Raw genomic sequence first — 25,566 nt, forward strand, 5'->3', positions numbered from 1 at the left:
TACAGGAAATCCATTAGGTCTCAGAACCCTGAAGGAAAGACATGAGCAGACCCTTGTCTGGAGCATTCCTTGTGTAGACAGAGGCAGAGGGGCAGAGGCAAAGGAAGTTCCCATCAAAGACAACGCCAGAAGGCACTGGGTTATGTGAGGTCTCTCCAGAGAGGTCTTAAAGCCCTGGTTTACGTCCAGCTTTCCGAATAGGACGTACAGCCAAGTGTTCCTGAGTGGTCCTCACACCAGCCTCATGCCTCATTGAAACGTAGTCCCGCGCTGTGGCCGCGGTGCAGTGCGGCACGCTGGACTCCACTACTGACAAAAAAGAGTGCTTTAAGCTCACCACAAAAACAGAACCTTCCTTTACCTGACAGTGCAGAGTGTGGGGGCTTAGCCCTGCCCTCATACCACCTCTGAGGCTTTACTTTTGGAGTCCAGATGTCTATTCCCCGGCAGGTCCTAACTGCTGGGTAGACCACTGGGGTTTTGGTAGCACACTAGGGTACCAGCTGAGTCCCTGTTCCGGGAGGATGGCGCAGGTTCCACAGCCAGATGTGTCTTCACTCCGTCCACCAGAGAGACAGAGTGCTGCAATCTGTTTACCATGTCCTTAAGAAAGATGAGGGAGCGAAGTAGGTGTGGAGATTAGGACTCAGATGAAGTCTGTCTCTGGAACCTGGGCTCATCCTGTGATTGGGTCAGCGTTCAGTCTCTGATGAAGATCAAGGGTCAGTCTGAGAATGTGGTCTGGACTCAGAGTGTGGCCAGTAGGATTTAGTTTGTGATTGGGATCAGGGCTCAGTTTATGACCAGGATCAAAGGTGAGTCATGATTAGGATCAGGGACTCATAAGATAAAGGCTTGATTCAGGGTCAAGAGCAAGGCCTGTGAACCAATTCAGTGTTCTCCAGGAGGCTCCTGACTTGGGGCAGGATTGGGGACAGTTACCACCTTGTGCTCCACTTCCTTCCTGAAGCACCCATGACTCAGCCTCCGAGCCAGCCGCCTTTGGTCCTCTCTGGTAGGCAAAGCACAAATTTCAAACAAGGGACACTGCCACACCACTGCTGGAACTGACAAGTCCCACACATGGCCACACCCAGCCCTACTCTGCACCCTCATTGTTGGGGCCCGTGTCTGGTGTTCCTAGCCAGGGGGCAAGGCCCAGGGCACCTGTAGAGTATGCAGTGAGATTGGGCTCCGTAGCAGGACTTCCTCTGTCCAGGGTACCCAGAACTCAGTGGAGCATGCAGCAGGGCTTTCAGGCCTGATCCCAGCAGCTGCGGGGGCCTGATAATTGTACTGGTGGTTCTATGTCTGTCTAAGCATTTATCCACGTGGGTGGGTGTGTATGTCTGCAAGAATGAAGCTTTTAGAAATTAATACATAACAGGGCTAGGTAATACATCGTTTTCTGGGCATGAGGAGGAGCAAGAAAGGGGTCATGCCCCCCAGGAGCCTGTGTTTTAGGACTGTTTCTGTATGTTGTGGGAAAGAGAGGTCATCACTCGTACCTGACGTAGTGATGGGGAGGAATCTGGCTCCTTTTAAGGGCTTGTTTGGGGGAGACAGAAAAATGATAAGCCAGGGTGGATAGATGGTTGGTTAGAGACTCCAGTCTGAACTGGGTCTGAAGGGGAGAGAGTAGTTCTGCGTGGTTTCTAGGAAGAAGATGGTTGGGAGCTTGAGCCACCTGCTTGGGTGGGTTGTCTGTCACCAACGGAGGTTATCAGACCCTGGCTCTTCGAATCTGTACTTCTGAAGCAGTGCTTTCTCACTCCCAGGCCCCTGGCCTCCCAGGCCCTAGGCCCTGCGGCCTGTCTGCCTCTGCTGCTGCGGGTGCAGTGCTTGCACGCTGAGCCTTGCAGCAACCTCGGAGAAGATTCCCTTCTCCTTCTCTCCAAGGTTCAGAAAGCGTGTGGCCTGGAGCCCAGAAGTAATTACCCTACAGTCTCCTTGAAGGCTGGAGCAGCCCCTGTCAATGATCAATACAAGTCGCTGGCCACGGAATCCCAGCCAGCCATAGGCTCTCCTGTCTTCAGCTTCTCACTAGACATACAACACCTGTTTCTTCCCATAGGCACCCATGCCTCATCACCCCGTAACACCTTTTTAAGGGAATCATGGTCTAGCTGAGAAGTTTCTGCAGATGAGCCCAGGTTAGCTCACCTGAAGCCCTTGTCTTCCCACCCTGAGTCTGCCTAGGTGAGAGCCCTCCCTGCCTCAGGCATCCATCCTCCCATCCTCATCCTGCCTTGCCATGGAACCCAGCAAGCTTCTCTCTTCTCTCAGCACCCAGGGTCAGGACTCAGGCTAAGCCTGAGAAGAGAGCAGAGATAATTGCACAAATAGGTATTGAGCCTCCAGCCCTGACCCCATTAGTGCAAGCGGAGCCGGCGGGCCTGCTGACCAGCAGAGCTGATGAGAAAGAATCTCGACTCTGCTGAGCCAAGCCGGGCCAGATCCTGCAGTTTTATAGTCTCTGGCCCTGGAGGAGTTGAGCCACCTCTGCCATCTTTCTGCTGAAGACTTGCTAGCCCTTGGATGCAGGGGACAGTGTGGGGACAGGATTAGCTCCCAGACCCAAGGAATGGTAGGTAAGAGGACTTTCTTTGTTACGTTCCTACCCAGGGACCAATCCCGACTGTGTCCTCCTCCTAGCTCCTGGGGGCAACTCCTGGGGAGAGGTGCCCACTCCTGGAAGCCCAGAGATGCCTTTCAGGAGCTCTCGGGGTTAGGACTCATGGAGACTGCAGGTCATAGTAGGTGGCTGTGGGAGGGACCCATGGGCCAGTTGGTCCATCAGCCATGCAAGTGGCCATTTTAGCCTCCCAGGCTCTTGGAAGGCAGCTTCTAGAAGAGGGCTGGGAGGGTGTGGGAATCAAAGGCCAGTCCAGCTGGTGGGCATAGTGGAAGCCTTACTTCTGTGGCCTGTTTTCTCCATTTGAATAGAAGAATCAGGGCTGCATTTTAGCAAGGTCCCAAAGCCCGGGGGTGGCCACTGCAGGGTCCCCAAGGTTTTTATGCAGTCACACTGACTGGCCTCTCCAGAATGAGGCCAGGAGGTACAGTTCCAGGAAACGCTCTGTCTTCCTTCACTTTCTACTGCTGTGAGAAACACCAAGGCCAAAAGAGGCATGGGGAGGAAGGGGTTATTTGGCTTACACATCCTGATCGCAGTCCATGGTGAAGGGAAGTCGGGCCAGGAACTGAAGCCGGAACCTACAAGCAGGAACTGCTGCAGAGGCCACAGAGGAGCGCTGCTTACTGGGTTTTCTACATGTGGCTTGTTGGGCCTTTCTCCTAGTACAACCCAGGACCACCACCTGTCCAGGGGTAGGCCCACCCACAGTGCTGAGCCCCCCACATCAATCATTGATCAAGAAAATGCCCACAGGCTTGCCCACAAGCCACCTGATGGGGGCATTTTCTCAGCTGAAGTTCTCTCTTCCCACATGGCCTTGGCTTGTGCAAAGTTGACGAAAGGAAGGAGGGAGGGAGGGAGGGAGGGAGGGAGGAAGGGAGGAAGGGAGGAAGGGAGGGAGGGAGGGAGGAAGGAGGGAGGGAGGGAGGGAGGGAGGAAGGAAGGAAGGAAGGAAGGAAGGAAGGAAGGAAGGAAGGAAGGAAGGAAGGAAACTAGCCAGCACACATTTCTACTGCCTCATGCTACTTTCTACTCTGGGAGCCTGTGTGGTGGGCTTCCCTAAGGGCCCTCTGGCCTAAATAATCCACTGAGGTAGCTCCAGCTTGCCTCAGTCCTGCGTCAGCTCCTCAGGGCCCCAGTCAAATTCTCACTCTCTGCCCCATGCCCAACCCAGACAGACAGGCCCTCTTCTCTAGTGAACTGCTCCCTACCTTTCCCGACACAGGCTGTTATAGATCACAATCGTGAAAGTCAGGCTGGCGGGGGGGGGGGGGGAGAGACACGACTTCCAGGAGCTCAGCCCTTCCTCAGCTTCCTTGTTAAGACAGTTTTCCTGGGGAGAACTGGAGACCCACGTAGCCCTGGGCCCTCAGAGCCCATGTACCCCAGTGGGATCCCTACTGCTCAACTGACCCACTTCAGCAAATTCAGGGTGTAAGGTGAAAATTCACTTTAGGGGTCCTCCCTAGCATAGCCACCGTGGTCCATGCCCATTGGAGGCTTTGGTACGAGCCCATTTTTCTCCTTCACCCTGGTAGGCCTTTTTGCAAGGGCAGGTGAGGCCGTCTACCTAGTTTCCCTTGGGGGTGGGGTGGTGCTCACGTGTCTCGCTACAACAATACTCTATTTTTGTCCCACTCTCCTGAATGGTGGAGCAGAAGGTTCCTGGGGGAGTGGTACTTGAGACTGATTTGTGTGAGTGGATCTAGGTTTGTTAAGTGTTGGCCCTTTCCCCCTTTTCTTCAGGCTGCCTTCTCTGCTGGGTGGGAATTCAGCGTTCTGGGCCTCTAGCCTGAGGGAGTTCAGCATTCTGACAACTTGGAGTGCTGTAGAGCAAGCAGATACCCCTTGCTGTATGGTGTGGTGTGGCATGGTGTGGCATGGTGTGGTGTGTGTGGTGTGTGTGGTGTGTGTAGGTGTGTGGTGTGTGTGGTGTGTGTGGTGTGGCATGGTGTGGTGTGTGTGGTGTGTGTGGTGTGTGTATGTGTGTGGTGTGTGTGGTGTGTGTGGTGTGGCATGGTGTGGTGTGTGTGGTGTGTGTGGTGTGTGTGGTATGTGTATGTGAGTGCCTGTGTGTGCACATACATTTGCATGCACATATATTCTAGTTTGTCTCTGTGTACAGAGAACTCAGCCCCTGAGAAAAGCAATGGGTCTTCCCCAGTAGCCAGGCTAGGAGGAGAATATATGTCATCAAGAGGTATGGTGACAGTCCTTGCCCAGGGAAGGCTACAGTCACCATGGTGTCCGAAGCTCCCTGAAGAACCCTGGCTTTGGGGCCTGGCTTTCAGGGCGTCCCTGTCTTTCCTCCATCCAGGCATCAGGTCGAGGCCTCTGAGCCACTCTTTCTTCCTGCTCATCCTCCTGGCTCAGCCCTCTACCCAGCCTCTCTGACCTCTGTGGTGCCATCAGTGTGTCTGGCCTTGTCCTCTCTGTGTGCTGGTGGTAGGGAATCTGAGGAGGACTGTGAAAGACAGGGACTAACACAAAGTACTACAGCAACTTAAAGAGACAGGAAGAGAACTGAGACCTTGGGCTCCTGTCCCTGCTGGTATCCAGCCTCAAGCTACAGCACTGATCCCTGGACACACTTAGCTATCCGCCTTAAGCTTCTCTTTGAGGCTGTAGTAGCCAGCAGGCCACACTGTCCCGTTTTCCCTTTGAGCCTTGGCTGAATTCCCTTCTGGCAGCCACAGCCTCCGCGATGCAGAACCAAATGAGTCTGATCTTCTCTCCCAGCTTAGGCAGCCTTTGCCACTGAGTCAGCCTCCAGGTTACAGCTCCCTTGTGGGGTGGGTCTGCCTATCTCTCTGAGCTAGTGCTGCTTGAGGTGAAACCGGGAGGCTTCACAGGGTCCTCACAACTCTCAGGCTAGGCCCCGCATTTTGCTGGTACAGAATGATGCTGGCGGTGATAATGGCCAGCATATAACATGTTAGAAATAGTATCTCAGGAGCTGAGGATGCAGCTCAATTGACAGAGTGCTTGCCTGGCATATGCAAAACCCTAGGTTCAAACCTATCACTACACATCTGTCCTGGTGGCACACACTTGCAATCTCAGTGCCCTGCTGAGGTGGAGGCCGGAGGGTCAGCAGTTCAAAGTCATTCCAACCTGCACTACAAAGAGACCCTGTCTAAAAGAGGGGATGAGACTATCTCAACTAGTTTCAACATGGCGCTTGTCACCGCTACATATGTGAGGCCCTCTCCTCACCTGCTGGAGCCCAGACCTTGAGCTGACTCCCAGGTTATCTATATCCCACAGCTGAAGGATCATCGTTTGGAAGGGGCGGTTCAGTCATAGCCCACTCCTTGCTGTATTCCCACTGAGTGGCTGACACCAGCCTTCACTCTATCCTGAGGGACTGGGACCTTAGCCTAAGCAGTGAGGGACCTTAGAAGAGACAAGGACTAAAGGGTCATTCAGGGACTACTATGAGAACACAACCATTGTTGCTCAAGTGAACGATCATTGTGGAAACATTAGAAAAGCATGCTCAGATCCACAGCCCAAGCCCAGCTGGCAACCCTTGGTTTTGAATCTGTGTCTGCAGCAGCTGAGGCAGCCGGGAGCAGCTACCTGGGAGCCCTGTGATTCTGAGTCAGAGATTTTGAGGTGGGTTAAAAATAGAGCCCTGGTGGCCAGGCGGGGGTGGGAGGAAAAGAGCCATTTCTCCACTCTTGTGGGGAGACCCTAGGGCCTGAGGGGGATGGGCGGGAAGGAGGTGGTGGAGGGAGTATGCTCCCCACTGGAAGCCTGAGCTGAGAGGGTGATGGGAGATGAATAGGTCAGCTATGCTTGGGGTGAGGTTGACATGCAAGCCCAGGGCAGAGGCCAGCAGGGTCTCCTCGCCAGCAGGCAGCCAGCAGGTGACTGAGATGTGAGACAAAGGGAGGGGCAGCTCTGTCTAGGAGCACAGCCACCAGGAGCCTGGATAGCGGGGTGAGGGTGGCAGGGGTTCTGCCACAGTGGCCTGTGGCCTGCAGGCTGGAGTCGCAGCTTTGGCTGTAGTCTTTTATAGAGCTTAAGATAAAAGGCTGAACTGGAGCTGTAGCTCAGTTGGTAGAGTGCCTGCCAAGCATGCATGAGGCCCTGGGTTCAATCCCCAGGACAGCATAAAGCCAGGTGAGTGACATGTGCCTGCAATCCCATCCCTCAGAAGGTTGAGGCAGGAGGGTCTAGGTTATCCTCGGCTATATGTCCAGATGGAGCCTAGCCTGGGATACATGAGACCAATGGGAGAGGATGCCTGAAGAGGGAGGTGCTGAGGAGGTGGGCAAGAGACAGACCCTTCTTCAGGGCCCTGGAGAGGGGAACAGGTTAGCTTCCAGAAGCAGATGAAAGAGCCTCGGGCTCCTTTGTGCCTGGAACAAAAGGAAGAGAATGGGCAAAGAAGTCTGGGGGCAGAAAGGGAAGGGACATTCTGGTGGCTTATCCCTTCTCTGGAGTTGAAGGTGGTGGTGTCTGCTAGTGAGAGGGGCATGAGGTGACTTCAGAGTTTCTGAAAGAGGGGCCATGGGTCAGAGGGACATCTGACATTCCTCCTGGAGGGAATTGGCAGGGCTGAGAGCCCGGCTGAGATGTGGACGGGAGGCTCTCAGGAGCCTGGATGTTTAGTCTAATGGGTTGGGGCATTTCTTTCTGTCCATCCAGGCCAGGGCTGTGCTTTGGGAAGGCTGTTTCGGAAAGGGCGGCATGAGAGGCAGGGATGTACTTAGAGAGGGAGGGATGGAGCATCGTGTCTGGGACAGGCAGCTCTTTGGGGGTAGTTTGAAGAGTCAGCAGACTGCAGCTCTGGGACCCTGAGGCTAACCAGACTGCAGCTGCAGAAAGCAGGAGGGGGGGTGCACACTGAAAGTGCAGAGCTGGGGCAACTGCGGGCGCTCACGTGGTCTTGGGTGAGTGGCTGCAAGGGACAGCAGGAAGGATCGGTAGCACTGGGGGTTCCAGCTCCCAAGAGCCTGGGCTTGTCTGCACCCATGGTACAGAGCGGAAGTCACTCAGGGTGGTGGCAGGACTGTGGAATGGAAGGTGCCTGGGCCTGGATTGCCACGGTCCCCATGGGTGGCAGATGGACGCTGGAGGGTGGCCAAGAGATGACAGGATGCCCAGAGGACCTGGTAGGCATTTCTGGCAGAGGCAGGTAGTGACAGCAGGAGGCAGGGGAGGATGCTGACTCACCCTGACCTTGAGGTGTGAGGGGCTCTGGGGAGAGTGATGATGGTCTAGCTTCATTAAAAAGAGAATGTGGATGAATCACATAGTGAAGAAGCTGAGGAGAAAGAAATCATGGAAGAGGGCATGGAAAAGAGTTTGGGGGAGGGAGAAGAAGGGGAACAGAGTTTGGGAAATGCCACTAGCTTAACTTCTGTTTCTTTGGAATTGTTAAGCGCAGGACTCTGGAGTCAGGCTGTTTGCCCTTGAATTCTATGGCCTTAGTTTCCTTGTCTGTAAAATGGGCATAACCAGTGTCTGCTTCTCAGGGTCTTTAAGAAGACAGAAAAAGGAAACCCACATACAGATTAGTGCCTGACAACTGCTCACTGCTGTCCTGTGTCTCATCGTCTGTTACAAAAGGGCAGTCTCTTGGCTGAGCAGGAAAACTGGCAGATCGTACACAAATAGTTTGTTGTCTCAGCTCTCACCACTTTCTAAGACTTGAAGACTCCTGGGTTCTGTGACGGGCTAGCAAAGAGGGCAGGTGAAGTTGAAGATGAAGGGAGGCAGCATCTGCTCACATAGACACTCAAGCCCTTGGCAGGGACCGCCGTTAGGCCAACCTTATGAAGCTGAAGGACTTTTAAAGCTGATGGCTGCTGAGGAACAAGGCTGTGGACGAGAGGGGGCCTGGGGAGGGCGGGCAGGGGTTCTGTTGGCTACAGTGAAAGAGAGGAGGGGAAGAACACGGAAGGTGTGGCTGGGTTGCCATATTGAAGAGCTTGGGTCTTCGTCTATACCACAGGTTCCCACAGGGTTTAGGCCACTGGTAGCTTGCTCATGACTTGGAAAGATAAGGCAGGGGGCATGTGTATCCCAGGCAGACAATGCAGGGTGTAGACCAGGTAAGAGGCAGGCAAAGGTGCAGACTCAGATCTGGTGCAGAAAGGGCACTTTGAGACAGCATCACAGGAAGCCAGAGAAGGCCTGGTAACTTCTGAGGTGTTCTGAGGGCAGACAGGGTCAGGGAGGTCTGTGGGGAGCAGCTGGGAGGTTGTGAGCCCTAGTGCAGTGACAGAATGCAGACCGTACCTTTCAGCTTTGAGGCTGGCACTATGTACTCACTGGGTATAGAGACAGCTGGCCCTCCAGGTGGGCCCATTCTGCAGGCAGGTGGGAAGACAGGTCGGGTGCTAGGAGGTGGGGGGGCTGGAGCAGGAACCATCTGCATCCAGGAGCAGGAAGAGACAGGGTGCTGCTTGGCAGGGTGGAGAAGCAGGACTGCAGGCAACATCCAGGCACCCAGGGTGAGACAAAGACCTGCCCCTCGGAGGCCTGGGGCCTGCTAAGAGCTGAAGCCAGGGCTCACGCTGGCCAAGACTTTAGGTTAGAGGTTAAAGAGGCCCAGGGGAGGTAGCTGTTCAGATGAATATGGAATGATGGGAAGAAATTTGAATGGCAGGACAATGGCATTTTCTTTCTTCCGGATGACAGGATTCCTAGGGGGTACCATTTGTGCCAAAAAATGTCTACAAGTGGGTGTTGCTGAAGGTGGATGCATGTCTGAGGGCAAAATGGAGACACATACAAGTATTTACATAAGTGAATGCATGTTTGCACATGCGCAGTGTGGGGTGCACACATGTGTGTATTTGTGCTCACAGGCGAGCGTGAACTTCCGAGGAAACAAGGAGGCTAGAGGAAGCCATTCTCTTCAGCCCACATGGAAGGAGAGGGTCTAGTCCCAGAGTGTCTGGGTCCGAGATCAAAAGCTGCCATCTTCCTTGCCTTGTCTCCATAGAAGGTAGCCCCTTCCCTTCAGACCACCCCAGGAAGCAGTCCAACACCAGGGTTAGGACTGTCTGCCTATCTGCACCATGGCTGGCTGTCTGGGGTTGTGATGTCATCTCTGAGTTATTCTAGGGACATTTGGGCACCTTCAGCAATCCCACCATTCCCTTAGACTTTAGTTTTCCCTTCTGAAGGATAGGCACAACTACTGTTCCCGGCTGACCATGTGGCTTTAACCCTGGACAGATCTGCTGTTCTCTCACCCAGGCCAGACCTCAGGAGGTCCAGATGTCAGGGGGCTCAGGCCTCTCAGATGTTCTCCACAATCTTTCTCCTGTGTCTGGGGCAGGGGTGCACCTACCTAGGTAGGACCCTCTCCACTGTGACAGGACACCAGGAAGGTTCATTGTCTTGCCACTCTGCAGAGCTGCCTACCCCCACCCACCCACCAAGCCAAGTTTTATTGGCCTCTCTGAGTCTTGTTTCTGCTCCTCATTAGCCACATGGCCCCAGGCAAATACTTCTCTTTGAGCCTCAGTGTTACCGTCTGTAAAATGCAGACAGCAGTTAACACTAGTGTCAGAAAATATGATCTAATTCACAGAAAGCACAAAGTTGAGCACTCAATCCCTGTGCAGCATTTAGGAGCTCTTAACGAATAAAGGCTTTTCTGTCTTCAAGGAGCTATCAAAAAAAAAAAAAAAAAAAAAAAAATCCCAGTCGCAGGAAAGACTCATTTGGGATAGTTCTGGCCACCCCGACTGGGGGTGTAGAGAGGGTAGCGGTGCTGAAGATGCCAGCAGAGAGGCTGTCGCCAGGCTCCCCTGGCTAGACCTGCAGACGGGGGCTGGCAGGCGTGACGGACACTGTCCATGGTGCTGAACACAATTTTTGGGTGCAGTTCAGAGCTTTGTGCAACCATCTGGCAAAGAGCAGAAAGATACTGTCTACAAGGCCAAGGGCAGTTCCCAGAGCCCGAATCCTCTTACCTTCCCAGCGGCACTTTCTGGTTTCTCTCACTGTGGCCACTAAGAGCCACCTCTTCAGATGCCCAGCCCTAGGGCATGGCTCTTAGACTCCAAGGCGTGTGCTGAAGCAAACGGTGCTGCAGTCTGATTAGTCAGGTTCTGTGGTCCCTGGCTTCTGTCAATGGCTCTCCTGTTTATTACAGGTTCCCCCTGGCCCTAATCCCAGGAGAGGTTTGCTCCAGCTAGTCCCTGGAGGGTGCATCTTTCACCTCTCATGTCTTTCCTGCCAGTTGATTGAGTGAAGTCATTTATTTGCTCATTTAATAATACAGGGCATGGGTCAGAACATTTTACTGGTCTCAGTTTATTTTGTTCCTACGATGAGTTTTGCTGGTGAGGTATGAGAGTCAGTCCCCTGAGCAGGTGAGAAAAACTGAGGCAGGAGAGAGTCAGAGTGAGTAGAGCTGGGGCAGATGCAAGATTGGGACAGCACAGAGGAGAGAGACTGGCGATTCCGAGATACTCGGGGAGACAGGCCTGTGAGCGTCAGGGCCAGTTGTGGGGGTGTACTCCTTCCAACAGGCTGATTTGCCCCTCACATAGCTCCTAGGGTGCTCTGGGACCGGAGAAGGAAGTGCCAATATTCCGACCCCAGCCCAGATCAGCCAGAAATATCTGGAGCATCTGGAAACTCAAGATTGAAACAATTAGTCAGAATGTAAGGAAATGGGTGGTTTTGCCTCATGCAATTTGGTTTTATGAAGACCACTAAATGCAAACATTCTCCTGTTAATTACTGTCTTGAATTTAGTCTGTAATTGAGGGAACCGGAGCTGGGGAGGGCGGGGTGTGGAAATCTGGAGTGGCAGGCCTGCTGGTGTCCGCATTCCCAGCCGCTTTGCACCCAAGCTGTTAATTTTAGAAACTCCTCTAGCCTGGGTATATTATTAGATTTATGTACGAAGGGCCACATGGCAGTAAGTAGCTCCTCTATGCTACAGTATTTTTTGTTTGTTTGTTTTCCCCAGGAGATTAAATGAAAAGGAATGGTGGCTCTGTGTGTGTGTTTGCATGCTGTGTGTATGAATGGGGCTACCTGGATGTGGCTTCTAGTGAGTATGTATAGCTGTCTTTGAGTGAGTAGTGTGTGCCTGGGCAGAGTGAGTCCAGATCAGGAACGCCCCACAGAAGCAGACGTTGGACCCACAACTCACTGGTGGATGTGCTGTGTTCTTTGCAGAAGTGTATGAAGGCTGGTAACGCTCCCGTATCAATGTGCAAACTGGGCAGAGATGGTAAAGCATTTTCTGATGGGAGGGGGTACTGGAGAGCCAGTGTGAGAGAAGTTCGTCACAATTCTAGGACTCTACACAGTGAGGAAACTGAGACCTAGAATGAGGAGCCTTGGGCCTGCTTGATGCCACATAGGCTGTAAGTGGCAGATCAAGCTGGGGCTAGAGCCTCCACCTCCCAGGTGCGTGCTGGGTGGCTGGATGCCGTCCGCTGTTCTGGTCACGCTCTGTGGCATGGCGGTTGACAGCCTGTCTCAGCCACAGCTAAACCTTAGGGAATGTGGGGGCAGTCTGGCCTGAGCCTGGGGAAGAGGATGTGAGTTTCTTTTGTCACTAAAGTAGTCTCTTGTTTGTCCCTAAGGGTCATTGTTCGGTTGTGTCTCAGCTTGCCTCTGGTTGGGGAAGATGTGAGCCTGGGGAGCTCCCGGAAGACAGGTGGAGGGTGTTGTGGGTGAATGAGGAGCATCTGCCTATGTCATACCGTGTTTGCAACCCCCACAACTGGCCCTGACGCTCACAGGCCTGTCTCCCCGAGTGTCTCAGAATCACCAGTCTCTCCCCTCTGTGCTGTCCCACAAAGCCTCCTTCTACAGTCTGTAGCTCTCCCTCATGTTTCTGGTGACTGACCCCTGTGTCTCTCTGGGCAGATTTTACTGGGACCTGACGATGCTGTTGCTGATGGTGGGGAATCTGATCATCATTCCTGTGGGCATCACCTTCTTCAAGGATGAGAACACCACACCCTGGATTGTCTTCAACGTCGTGTCGGACACTTTCTTCCTCATTGACTTGGTCCTCAACTTCCGCACGGGGATTGTGGTGGAGGACAACACAGAAATCATCCTCGACCCACAGCGGATTAAGATGAAGTACCTGAAAAGCTGGTTTGTGGTGGATTTCATCTCCTCCATCCCCGTCGACTACATCTTCCTTATCGTGGAGACGCGCATCGACTCAGAGGTCTACAAGACTGCCAGGGCGCTGCGCATTGTCCGGTTCACCAAGATCCTCAGCCTCCTGCGGCTCCTGCGGCTTTCCCGTCTCATTCGCTACATCCATCAGTGGGAAGAGGTGAGCGTTTGGACAGAGCTTCTCTGCAGAGGGCGAGGGCCCTGCCAAGAAAGCAGAGCCAGTGGGTACTCTCAGAGAACTGGGGATGGGTTGTGCTGCTGGAGAGGGCATGCCTGCTCCAAGAGGACAAACATTAGCAGTTTAGTGACTTCGTAGCCTGTGTAGTTTCTGTACAGAGCGCTTTACAGATTGCATCTCATTTAAGTCGGTAACAATCCCAAGGGGTTCCCCGAGACACATGCTTCGTAGGGATGGGACCAGGTTGCTAATGTTACAGAGTTACTGTACTAAATACAGAAATCTGGAGTTAGGGGCATACAGGTTTTGTTAGCAGCTATTTTAGATTGGATTCTTTTAGAATGTTCTCCGAGATGGGGATTTTCATGAAAGTGATTCTGGAGACATGATAAGGAAAAAAGGGCAGGAGGGCCAGGACAAATGAGAAGACATGTGAGGTGAGACAGCAAGCAAAGCCCCGTGGGGAGCTCTGGGCACAGGCTACACCACCCTTTGAACTTGTCCTAACCAGGGGAGGGAGTTTGAATGGTTACCTTCCCTTGTCTACGTGGTCCAGGGCATTCCTGTGTCTTGTGCCCACAGCCAAAACAAGTTCCAGCTTCCACACAGGTGCTGGTTGTAGAAGCTAAAAGCTCGTGGGGCGCTGGAGCTCTGTGTATAAAACTGTAAGGAAGTCCACGAGCCCGAGGGCTCTAGCTACAGAAACTAAACTTTAAAAAGCCTCAGGGGGGTCCGCACATCGGGGAGGCCCTCACCTCACTCCCAGTGGGAGCACAGGCCCCCAGGAGAGAAGGGCTGAGCAGACACACAGCTGCAGGTGACTTTGCCGGGTGTTTGGAGCTGAATTTGCTACTGTCCTGGTTTGCTTTCTGTATGTTACAAACACCATGACCAAAAGTACCTTAGGGAGGAGAGGTCTGGTTCAGCTTAGAGCCCACGGTCCATCATGAAGGGAGTTGGGGCAGGAGCTCAAGGCAGGGACCTGGGAGCAGAAAAGGAATCAGAGGTCACAGAGAAGCGATGCTCTTAGCTTGATCTCTTAGGCATCCCAGGACCACCTCCTAGCCCACTGTGGGCTGAGTCCTTGCGCAGTAATCATCAGTCAAGAAAACGCCGCCCCGAGGCTTGCCTACAGGGGACATTTTCTCATCTGAGGTTCCTCCTCTCAGATGACTCCAGCTTGTGTCAGGCTGATCAAAAGTACCCACCACAGCTCCACATTTTGTTAGTGTAGCCAGTGGGCGGGCTGGGGCTTGGGTTTGGGAGAGTCATGCTGCATGAGGCGTGTAGATTAGGCTGTGTTAAGCGAGCTCCTTGCTAAGGCGCCTCTCCCTGTTGGCCTCCTGGTTTCTAGAACCCCTGCTTGACTGGGCTGAAAGCCCCATGATCAGGTTCCAATGTCCCTGCCCTCCGCCCCTACGGCAGCCTGGCTGATGGTTGGTGCAAGGCAGATTCAGGTCAGAGGCGTCATGAACACGCGTGCTGTGGAAGAGGCGCCTACACCAGCTTGGCAGAAGCAGTGGCAGCAGAAATCCTCTTGGGCTTGGAAAAATTTGCATTATTTCTGCTGACAAAGAGACACAATGACTGCACCAAGGTCACAGAGAGGCCCACAGCAGACGTGAGGCTGGATCCAGCTGGCTGTCTTGGCTGCCAGCAGTGTGGTTGTCAGACACCCTGGAGACCCGAGTTCAAGCCCAGGCACACACTGCTTAGCTCTGAGACTTTGGTGGCACCTTGCATCTCTCGCCCTCATTCTTTTTACCTGTAAAATTGAGTATAAGTAATAAGTAACATCTGTCTTTGGTTTTGTTTTTTTAATGAGGCCTGCCACAGAGAGCTATTTAATAAATGTCCCTTCTCACCAGTCTTCTTAGAAATAGCCAAGACAAATGGTAGGCTTTAGTACCTGAGGATTGGAAGACCACCTGCCCCATAGGTAGGCTCTATGGCCCAGGCTCCCTGTCTCCTGGTCCATGACCTATGACCTGGTAACATTCCCCCTGTTAGGAGGCTGCACTCACGATGGCTGCCTGGGTTCCATTTGGTCTGCAAGCACCTTGCTAAGTGTTTACCTGTGCTTTGTTGTGGGCAGGGCGCTGTGGACTCACTTGAAATAGGGACTCCGAGAAGAGCGATGGTTCATGGGGGATGGAGGCCGTGGTATGTGATGGTAGCATTTGAAGTCCCCAAGGGACATCCAGTTGCACAAAAGTGTAAGTCTGAGCTCAAGACTAAGGAGTGGAGGACAGCACCTCTGCGGCTGCTGACCTGACCCACCCTTGTAGAAAATCAGGACCCGGTGACCCCTTAAGACCCAGAGCAAACCCTAACCTTTCTGCCTGCCACAAGCCCGCAGATAGACTCAGAGTAGCAGCTCCTTTCTTTCTTTCGCACTGGACCCATAACCCCTGGGGTCAGTTTTCCTCCTGGCTTAGGGAGCTGACAGAGTTGCATGTGGCTGAGCCAGCTGAGCCCAGGGCAGAGCCAAGCCCCCTTACTGTCCTGGCATTCTAGGCTTTGGGAGCCCAGGGTTGCTGACCCCACTGCCACTCTAGCCTGGCTACCCTCTAGGTTATCCAGCTTTTGTTAGGCAGGCTCTAGTCCTAGACTTGCCCTGGGGGAGAAGGAGGGCCCAGGAGGTGAAGCCCGGCCCTGAACTGAATGCTGCTCTCTCTCGAGTGAGCAGGAAGGGAGATCCCCAGCAGCCAGATGGACAGCCCTCCCCCCCCCTGCGCTTTCGCCCTTATCTCTGAGAGGAAATTGCTTTGCGCTGGTTTCTGCCTCTAGGCAGCCCAGCCCAAACCTGGGATTGGATTGGGGTTTCCCAGCTGACCCAAGAAACCCCATTTCCAGGTCCTGTGTGGCCTACTCTACCATGCAGGCTTCTCCCAGCTTCAGCTTGCCGGGCAGTGGCATTGGGAAGATCCTTCCAACCCCTCACCTACATAAAAGCTTGAGAGCAGAGCAGGATGGGGCTGTAGGAAAAAAAAAAAAAATACCAGCCCTATCTCATCTTCAGATCCCTATGTGACTTCCTTCTATGAGTGCCTTAGTTTCCACAGTCATCAGGAGCGCTTTGGTGTTTTCTGAGGCCGAGGTGCTCAGGCCCTGGCTGTCTTTCTTGGTGAAGGTGGTGTTAGCTGACTTGAGGACCTGACCGTGACTAACAGGCCATGAAGCAGGGAGCCCCAGTGTGGGGCTGAGGAGTCAGCTTGTTCAAGGCCCTCATGGTGAAAATGTGGAGTCTCAAGGCACCTGACCTCCCAGCTTCTTCTGGCGCCCCCGGCTGGCCCAGTTGCCCTGGAGTTTTCCCCAGACTTGGTAGCAGGATGGGCAGAGTGGCTTCGGCTGGGCACAAGCCTCCTCTGTCCCTGGCGATGTAGGTCAGCAGCCTCCCTCGGAGCCTCTTCCAGCCAGCCTCGCCCCTCCCTCTGAGGTGTGAGCTTGTCACAGGCACGCAGGCTATTGTTAGAAACCCTGGTTGCCCTCCCTTCTGATGTTCCAGCTGCAGGCTTCAGCACGCCAAGAGACCCATCCCAGAAGCCTCTTCTCTCCTAGAAACCTGAACTGGTGGGATGAGGGAGGCCAGGAACTGCACAGCCTGATGAGCCCCTCTTCTCTGAGGGGCTCCAGGTCTCTATCTCTCTCAGACTGTGATGGTTGGTGCCTGTGGCAAGTGGCCCTGGAGCACTGGGGCTGCCTGTCTGCTAGTGCCATCACAGCTCTCTCAGCCTGGAGCTCTGGGCCATATCCAGGGAACCTATGCACTGGCCTCTATTGGATCTTGGCTTGCCCTTCACATGGTTAGGGATGTGTTCATTTTCTCAAGGTGGGGGGCATGGGGGGCGAAGAATCTCTGGAAAAACTTAACCAGATCCCAAGAAGAAGAAGCCTTAGTGGAAACTCCAGGGCAGCCTGACCCCAGTGCTGAGCTGTATCAGGGAAGTCCTCTGCTGAAGGGCTGGGCAAGAGCTGGAAGGAAAGGAGCCGATATATGTGGAGAACCTACTGTGTGTTATCTTTGTCCATATTCCCCCTGGTTCCGGAGACAGCTTTGGGGTAGAAGCTCAGTTACCAGTGACCTGTTCTACAGATAAGGAAACTGAGGCCCTGCGGGGTATGCTAGGACTTGGAAGACATGTTCCTTTACCAGTGAAGCTGAAAACTGCAAGAGTGGGTGGAGGTTCCCAGGATGCCAAGCAGGCAGAGTGAACTGCCCAGGCCACCTGGTCTAGTGAAGCCTCCAGCAGCCTAGAAAGAAAGGTGCTCAACCCCCCCAGTTAGAGCCAACATTGTAATAGGAGATTTTAATGAAATGTAAAGAGCAAGGCAAATATTTGCCTGGTGCAGCTCACTGGCAGGTGGTGTGTGGTCCCAGCCCACAGCAGGGACATGAGCAAACCTTGGTTCTTTCAGCAATGGCCAGCCTTCTCCTTAATGTTTCCTGGGTGCTGTCCAATGTTAAGGTGTGAGTGTCCTTGCGATTCATCAGGGCATCCTCTACCCTGACCCACCTTACCAGGCAGCTCTGAGGTGGCCGTGCTGTTACACCTGGCTCGACAGTCATGTACAACAGGACTCCTACAACACCGGCCACCTCAGCGTCCACACCTTCTTCGCTTGCAGTGATGCAGTGCTACCCCAGGCTCTCTGTCCACCTGGAAGGAAAAGCACCGTTATTCTTCTCCACCGAGGTCAAAGCAGGCTGCCTGTGAGCTGTGTCTGCCCAGGCTGCACGGCCCTTTTGACAGCCATGTATATACTGGTTGGTACCTGCTTACCGCAGGCTCCATCACTGTCACCATCACCTCTGTCATTGAGTTCTTCCCAGTTCCCGAGTCCTTCCCAAGCACCCCATGCCATATTAACTGCCGAGACTGTGACAAAGGCAGAACTAGGCAGGTCTTAGAAGAAAGTTAATTGCATAAAAGGGGGAACTGGGTTGGGATATGACTCTGGGGTAAAAGCAGTTGCTGTGCAAGTCTAGGGTCCTGAGTTCATATCCCAGAACTCCCATAAAGCCAGTGGCTGTAGATCATGCCTGTAATCCCAGTGTTCCTGTGGCTAGCTGAGGGGCAAAGAGTCCATGGAAGCTTGCAGGCTAGCTACCCTGGTGTAAACAGCAGTAAACAAGAGGTCATGTGTCTTCAAGGTGGAAGTGTGTCCCCTGATATCCATACATGTGCACTGTGGTACATGCAGCCTCCTAAAATAAACAAAAGATCAGGGGTGCAGAAAGAAGAGGCTGCATGAGCATGTCAGCTCTGATGCTTCTGTCTGCATGGCCCAGAGTAATTCATAAAAAAGGTCAGGGATTGTGGGATGTGACAGTCCGGTACACTCTGCAGCTAGGGCCGGAGGCTTCCTGTGGCTTCCGTATGGTAAGCCACACACGCGTGCGAACAGGCAGCCGACAGACGTTTTGCATGTCCACCTGTGCTTTACTCGGACGAACACAGATATAAACCCAGAGGGGGGGAACGTGTTTTCTTGTTGTGTGTGTGTATGTTGTTGTTGGATGCCAGTTACTAAGTCTCATTCTAGCTAGAGAGAACGCCACAGAAGAAACAGTCAGAAAAGAGTGCTGTGAGTGCAAAAAGGGAGGGTAGCAGGCTCCTTCACAGAGCGTTATGGGAGGCCTTTCTATGGGAGCAATACAACAAGAGATGACGAGCCCGAAGAAGGGCAGGTGGGGTGGCAGCTGCCACACTGAATCCCTGGGGCCCGGCAAGAAATGGCCGGGGTATTCAAGTATCCAGAGAAGCCACTGTAGCTGGAGGTGAGGGGCCGGGGGCAGAGTGGAGGAGATGGGCTGGGGGAGGAGTTGGGGCTCAGGGTGGTCAGCAGGTGATGTGTGACCAGAAATACTGAGAGCAGTCACGGGACAGCTTCAAGTCAAAGGTGACACAGACTGCTTATTTTTTTTAAATTTTTATTTAAAACTTACAGTTTCATAGAATATATTTTGATCATACTCTTTTTCCTCCTCTAGCCTCTCCACACCTCCCTATTCACGCAAATTCATGCTCTCTCACTCAAACCAAAATCAAAACCAAAAACAGGAAAAAAATTCAACAAAGCCAGGCGTGGTAGCGCACAACTTTAGTCCCAGCAGTCAGAGAGGCAGAGGCAGTCGGATCCTTGTAAGTTCAAGGCCAGCCTGGTCTACAAATTGAGTCTAGGACAGCCAAGGCTACGCAGAGGAATCTTGTCTCAAAAAAACCAAAGAGAGAAAAGAAAAGGAAAGAACAAAAACATGTGCTTATCTTGATGAGCCAAACTGAGCCCCTCGGTGGGGAGTGCCTGGAGGGTTGGAGGCTCCCTCACGAGTGTGCAGCTTGTCCCTGCCTGATGGCAGTGAGTAGATACCATGGTTGGGGGATGTCTCCACAGGAGGACGAGCCTAACAGGCCTGTTTGTGTTGCTTGCCTGTGCAGCCAGGGAAGAAAGAGGTTTTGGATGTGTCTGTGTGCGGATAGACGCGGAAACAGCTGGACAGGCAAGCCAATCTGTCACTCTTGTCTATTCATGTGTCCAGGGCGTGACAAACAGAAAACTGGGGCATCTCTGGGGTGGAAGGAAAAGCAAGCGGAGGTTGGGTGCGGATGTCCTTTGGAGGTCTCTTGTGGCGGGCAGCACAGATACGCCATGGGGTGGCCTTTAGACAGCAAGGCTCCACTCAGGGAGTAGCTAGAGAGGTCCCCCTCTCAAACAACCCACGGCCAGGAAATCTTCCTCAGAGCTGTGCTGCCCTTGACAAGCCGGGGATGGGAGGAGGTGGAAGCTATGCAGGTGACAGCCTCTGTGAGTGCCATGCCATGCAGTCCCCCTCAGGCCCCAGACAGGGCAGCCTAGCTCCAGTCTGGCCTGTCAAGCCCCCTTTTGGGCCCCACTCAGCCTCCTTTACTGCTGGGATTCCATGCCCACTCTGAGTCTCCTTTCTGCGTGTGACCAGCTCTTAGCTTGGGTGGGCAGGGGCAAGCTTCCTCCCTGCCTCCCATGTGGAAGAGGCTATTCTTGGGCACTGGATTACACAGGGTGGCTTCTGAGGGTACAGCTCAGGGAAGAAGAGTCCGACCAACCCTCACTCTAAAGAAATCTCCTGCAGGAAAGAGCCTGGGGAGGCTTATTACAGTTCTTTTGAGACCCTGTGGGCACAGAGGGGAGATTGGAGGCTAGCGTTCCCTCTCTGAACAGCTCAAAGCTGACTTCTAGAGCCTGTGAGAGCGGTGCTTCAAGGTACTTCCCTGGGCCTCTGCATTCCTCTGACAGCTTCACATGTGGCTGTTTTTTAAAGAGTTTCATGAATAGAGTTTGGCCAGGGGCTGAAGTCCTTTGCCATGCCCAGTCAGGGAAGAGGCGTTAGCTGGCCCATGCTCTGATACGGTTCCTCTCTCTGTCTCTGTCTCTTTCCTTTCTTCCCTCCTTCCTTCCCTCCTCCCTTCCTTCCTTCTTTCCCTCCTTTCCTTTCCCTTCCCTTCCCTTCCCTTCCCTCCCCTCCCCTCCCCTCCCCTCGCCGTGTGTGTGTGTGTGTGTGTGTGTGTGTGTGTGTGTGTGTGTGTGTGTGATATAGTTCCTTGATGTCATTTACCTTGTTATTGAGGCAGGGCCTCTCACTAGCCTGAACCTCACCAAGTATGCTAGGTTGGCTAGCCAATGGGCCCCAGGGACCCTCCTCCTCTGCCTTCCCAGGGCCAGGATTACAAGAGCATACACCCACACCTAACTTCTTAATGTTGGTTCTGAGGATCAGATTAGGGAGCCCATGCTTTCACAGCCAGCACTTTGCTGACTAAACCATCTCTCCAGCCCCTAGGGGGGTTTGCTGACACTTCTAGCTTTAAGTTGGCTCCTTGGGGTATTGTGAGGGTAGGTTCTAAGTAGGACCAGAGAGCATGTGCTCTTTAACAGTGTCAGCCTGGCTCAGTTATGAAGACCTATGGTTTGTGGAAGGCCCTTGTGCTGCATTAGGGGCAGGGCTGCCTCTGTGGCACCCAGCTTAGTCTACACCCTTGAGGCTGCTGTCCTGCCTGCCATGACCACTGTCTCTGATGTCAGTGCCTTAGGGATACCAGACTGAGAACTGAAATACTTAGAGTTTGTCTCTGGACTTGAGCTTCCCCTTCTGAAGTGGGCTTGGGTCTTCAAGGGGCACCTACAGGCTTGTAATTTGGACCCCCCCACCCATCCAGGAGGAATGTATTTTCCTGGGGATGGTATGGAGGGTTCGGAACTAGGGGCAGACAGCTGGAGGGCCCCCAAAGTCTCCCAGGCTAGAGGCAAGGCCAGAACTTCTGCAGGCTTCTTGGCTCCTTCCAGCCTCTCTCCACCCTCTCACTTCCTTGTAATCTTCGGGATCCCTGGCAGGCTCAAGCCTCTGCCATACATTAGTGTAAGGCTGCTTTAGAAGAAGAGGTGGGACTGGGGAGGCCAGACCCCGTCATAACATAGCTTAGCACACAGAGCCACACATGGAGGTGGGCAGGTTGCAGTGGCCTGGGGCGTGAATACTGCCAGAACTGATTCACGGGTAAGAAACATCGGTACTGCTAATGCATATGAACTCATCATGAAGATCAATTATTAATAACATTGTCTCGTGATGGCTTGTAAGTTATTGAATACTTCTTTCCTCAGCACTAAGTACTTCATATGTATAATTTAATCCTTTTGACAACCACTCAGTCACAAATTTTTCTCACCATTTTCCATGTGAGGAAATATGATCAGAGAAGTCTGGGGATTTCCTCGACGTAGCAAGCACAGCTGGGAATTTCATCAGAACCAGCCTGGGTTCAAATCTATCTGAACGTGGAGCTTGTGGGCCCATGCTGCCCCCTTTGCCATTCCCAGGGCTGGGCCCTGACACCCCACTAACAGATTTAGGGAGGACCTCTGTCTGGGACCTGACTTCAGAACATGCTTCAGGCTGGGTGGCTTCTCCCTGGTATCCACATGCCCTCAGCAAGCTGATGGGGTGGCCTCTCTGCTCACTTCTTGTCCTAGATAGCCGCGCCTCTCACGGAAGAATGTCTGCATGGATGCCAGCAGGGTCACCATGGTCCCCTTCAGATAGTCTCTTCAGGGTCTTGCTTACTATTTCCAGCCCCCGCCTGCGCACACACTCTGACCGCTCACTTGTTGGGCAATGGCTTGGTTCCACAGATCTTCCACATGACCTACGACCTGGCCAGCGCTGTGGTGCGCATCGTGAACCTCATCGGCATGATGCTCCTGCTGTGCCACTGGGATGGCTGCCTGCAGTTCCTGGTGCCCATGCTGCAGGACTTCCCCCATGACTGCTGGGTGTCCATGAATGGCATGGTGGTAAGCACGCGACCCCGTGAGGGACCCCGAGATGCTGGCCCAGCCCTGAAGGGCCCACAGCTCTATCCTTTCAGACTGAGCTTCCCCTTCTGCTACAAGAAGCCATTCACAAACCGGGCGTGGTGGCGCACACCCTTAGTCCCAGCGCTCAGGAGGCAGAGGCAGGAGGATCTCTGTGAGTTCAAGGCCAGCCTGGTCTACAGAGTGAGTCCAGGACAGCCAGGGCTACACAGAGAAACCCTATCTTGAACCCCTCTCCTTCCCCCTCAAAAGAAGCTATTCACAGAACTCTTGGCTGTGACTTTGTAACTCTTCCATCCAGTCGCACATTTTGATAGTTAGTCTGGATTTACCCAAGGAGACTGAGACCTGGGCTACCCTGTGTTGTGATGGTATGACACAACTGGGCTGACGGCTCCTGTCTCCCTAACAATGCTGCCTGGAAGCTGAGCTGAGAGAAACAAAGGCCACAAGGGCACTGTCAGCAGCACAGGCAGGTTCCATGTTCATAGACAGCCACTTTCTGGTCTGAGGCCCAGCTGAGTGTCCCAACTCCCTAAAGAGGCCCACATAGCAGCCAGGATGAGCATGGGGAGTGGGCAGGCTTCGGGGTGACCCTCGCCAGCACTGTGAGTGGGTGAGAGAATCGGACTTCATGGCATAGAGCCCCCAAGCTACAGATGGGTTCCCAGGAAGAGCTCCCTGTGGCGATTTCTCTGGCACTGGTGTACCCGCCTCTCCTACTAGTCAGTGTGGTGTGGTGTGGTCTGAAGGCAAATCGCCAGGGCTCCAAGGGATGAAAAACTGGCTTAGGAAGAGGTGAAAGAGACCCTAAGGCATCTTCAGCATCAAACAGGCCTTTACAAAATAGGCTTTTGATGAACTAAGTGTAAGTGAATCAACCATATGGGTTGAATTTCCCCTGTTCCCAGAGGCTCAGCAGTGAGGCCAGAAGCTCTGACAGGAGAGAGCTGGGGGCTGCCCCTAATCCTCAAGGCCAGGATGCAGGCCTTTTTCACCCCTGGGGAGCAGCCCTACCCACACTACCCTAGTCTGGACTGAACCACAGACTCCACAGATGAGCTCAGCTCTAGCCAAGATGGTGAGCTTGAATTTGGCTTGGTTTGACAGCCTCCAGATGCCTGAACAGCCAGATGCCTGCCGAAATGCTTAGGGCTCTAGGCACAGGCTCTGTGGGTCTCACACTGTTCCCACTTTGGCTGTGAGTGGAGACAGTGGGGAAGGGGCCAGGGGTGAGGCTCAGCTGTGTCCCCCTTATGGGGAGATTTCTTCTATGCATGTGGAGTCACAGGCCCACACATGCGCTAAGTTCAAGAGATGGCCTTTCTGAGCCCCCTGAGACAAGGAGCCTTCCTTGAGACACTGACTGGCTTTGGAGATGGAAATAGCCGAGAGCCTCCCTCCCTGTTTCCCTCCTCCCAGCCCACACATGCACTGTGTACTCAGGAGTGTCTGCCTTCAGCCCTGGCTAGGCGAGGGCAGGGCTCTGAGAGCCACAGGAAGCTCCAATTGCTGCTCATCTAAAAAGAGGGCTGCGGTGTCCTCTCCCGCAGAGCCATCCCCCTAGGGGAAGCATTTATAATTGAGGTCAGTGGGGAAACGGGCTTCATTTGGCAGCTGTTTGGGGATAGGAGATGGGGTTACTTGGTGAGGGGAAAGATAGCAGGGTGGCTCAGCCTGGGGCCATATGCTCCCCAGCCAGGAGAATTTAGCCTCCTTCTCCCCTGCCCCTGAGATCATACTGGGGCCAGCTGGCTCACTCCCCCCCCCCATGGACCTTCCTTGCAATCCCCACCCCACTGTAATAGGAAGGTCTAGGTTTGGTCAGTGTCACCATGAGTTGTCAGGACCAGCTTCCCTGCTCATCACGGAAGGCCTTCAGCCAATGGCAATGCTGGGCAGCCCTGTGCCTGAACATTGTCAGGGAACCTTCTAGGTGCCAGCAAAAAGGGCCTTCTCTGCTCCTGTCCCAGGCCTGCTCTCCCCGTCCCATCCGCTTGTCCTCCTGTGCTCTGTCTGCAGAATAACTCGTGGGGGAAGCAGTATTCCTACGCCCTCTTCAAGGCCATGAGCCACATGCTGTGCATCGGGTATGGGCGGCAGGCACCCCTCGGCATGTCCGACGTCTGGCTCACCATGCTCAGCATGATCGTGGGTGCCACCTGCTATGCCATGTTCATCGGCCATGCCACCGCCCTCATCCAATCCCTGGACTCCTCCCGACGCCAGTACCAGGAGAAGGTAGGTTGAGCGTCGTGTCCGCCGAGGACTTCCTCAGGAGGAGTTGCTCGTTGGATCTGTGCAAGAGGAAGCACACATGGCCAGCAAATGGGTGCCCAGGCCCACAACCGTCAGTACTGTGATGGACAGTCTTCTCTTGTCAAGCCCCTGACTTAAAACTGTCTGTTCTGAACCCAGCCTTCCTTCCTCTCTGCTGTAGTTGGGGGAGGGGAAGCTGTCTCTTTACTTGGAGGAACTGGTACCCTCACTGTTGCTGAATCTAGTGAGGTCTTCAGGCCTCACTTGCCAGGCTCTCCGCACCGGCTAGGGCTCCCACTCCTTGGCTTCTCACACCGTTTCTAGGACCGTCTCTCGCCAGTCCTCCCTGCTGGCCTCACCCGGCTCCTCTCATCACGTGTCACCATAGGACCCTAAGTGCTCTGATCCCTTTGGGGCTTCCGAGGCATTATGTCCTGCCCCTACACGGCCCTCACGTGCTCCATGGCACCACCAGCCCCGCTCATTCTCAGCTCCAGTGTTGCCTGGGTAGCCCATGGACCACCTACCCTCCTCATGTAGAAAGTCAGGGCAGTCTTCCTCCCCTGCCACACCTAACCTGCACTCTGACAGATTCCAGCAGCTCAGACCCTAGCTAGTTTGATAACACTGTCTGTGGTCACGTTAAAGCCCTGCTCCCTGCCTTCTCTCTGGGTCCCTATAGCCACATTTTGATTGTAGTGACTGAGAACTATGGCCTGGGTTTAGGCAGCCTGGGGTCCCCGAGTGTCTCCTCTGACAGTTCTGAGTTGTGGTCCTGTCACTTCTCTCTGTGCAGAACAGGGTCCTGGGGTCTGCGAGGAGTAATGTAAGCCACTTAGCACTGTATTCACACAGAATAAGCTAGTCGATATTCATGAACTAAGGAGCTGCTCCTCTGTACTCCTTTGCTAGGTATGGTGGCATACTGCTGTAACTCCAGCACTCAGGAAGCTATTTCAGACTGGGCTGGGTATGTAGCTCAGTTGGTAGAGTTCTTGCCTAGCATGCATGAAGACCT

General features: G+C 53.7%; 1 protein-coding gene across 1 annotated transcript in view; it reads left to right on the forward strand.

The window, feature by feature from the left end:
- The window catches only part of Hcn4 (hyperpolarization activated cyclic nucleotide gated potassium channel 4), a 41,829-nt gene that overhangs the window by 8,732 nt on the left and 7,531 nt on the right, over nt 1-25,566 (forward strand). Inside the window, exons 2-4 of the mRNA XM_060375005.1 lie at nt 12,497-12,920; nt 22,107-22,268; nt 24,312-24,530. Of these exons, the coding sequence (XP_060230988.1) occupies nt 12,497-12,920; nt 22,107-22,268; nt 24,312-24,530 (805 nt within the window). The remainder of the gene's footprint in view (nt 1-12,496; nt 12,921-22,106; nt 22,269-24,311; nt 24,531-25,566) is intronic.

The sequence above is a fragment of the Meriones unguiculatus genome, chromosome 1 (genome assembly GCF_030254825.1).
Source record: "Meriones unguiculatus strain TT.TT164.6M chromosome 1, Bangor_MerUng_6.1, whole genome shotgun sequence".
NCBI lineage: Eukaryota > Metazoa > Chordata > Mammalia > Rodentia > Muridae > Meriones > Meriones unguiculatus.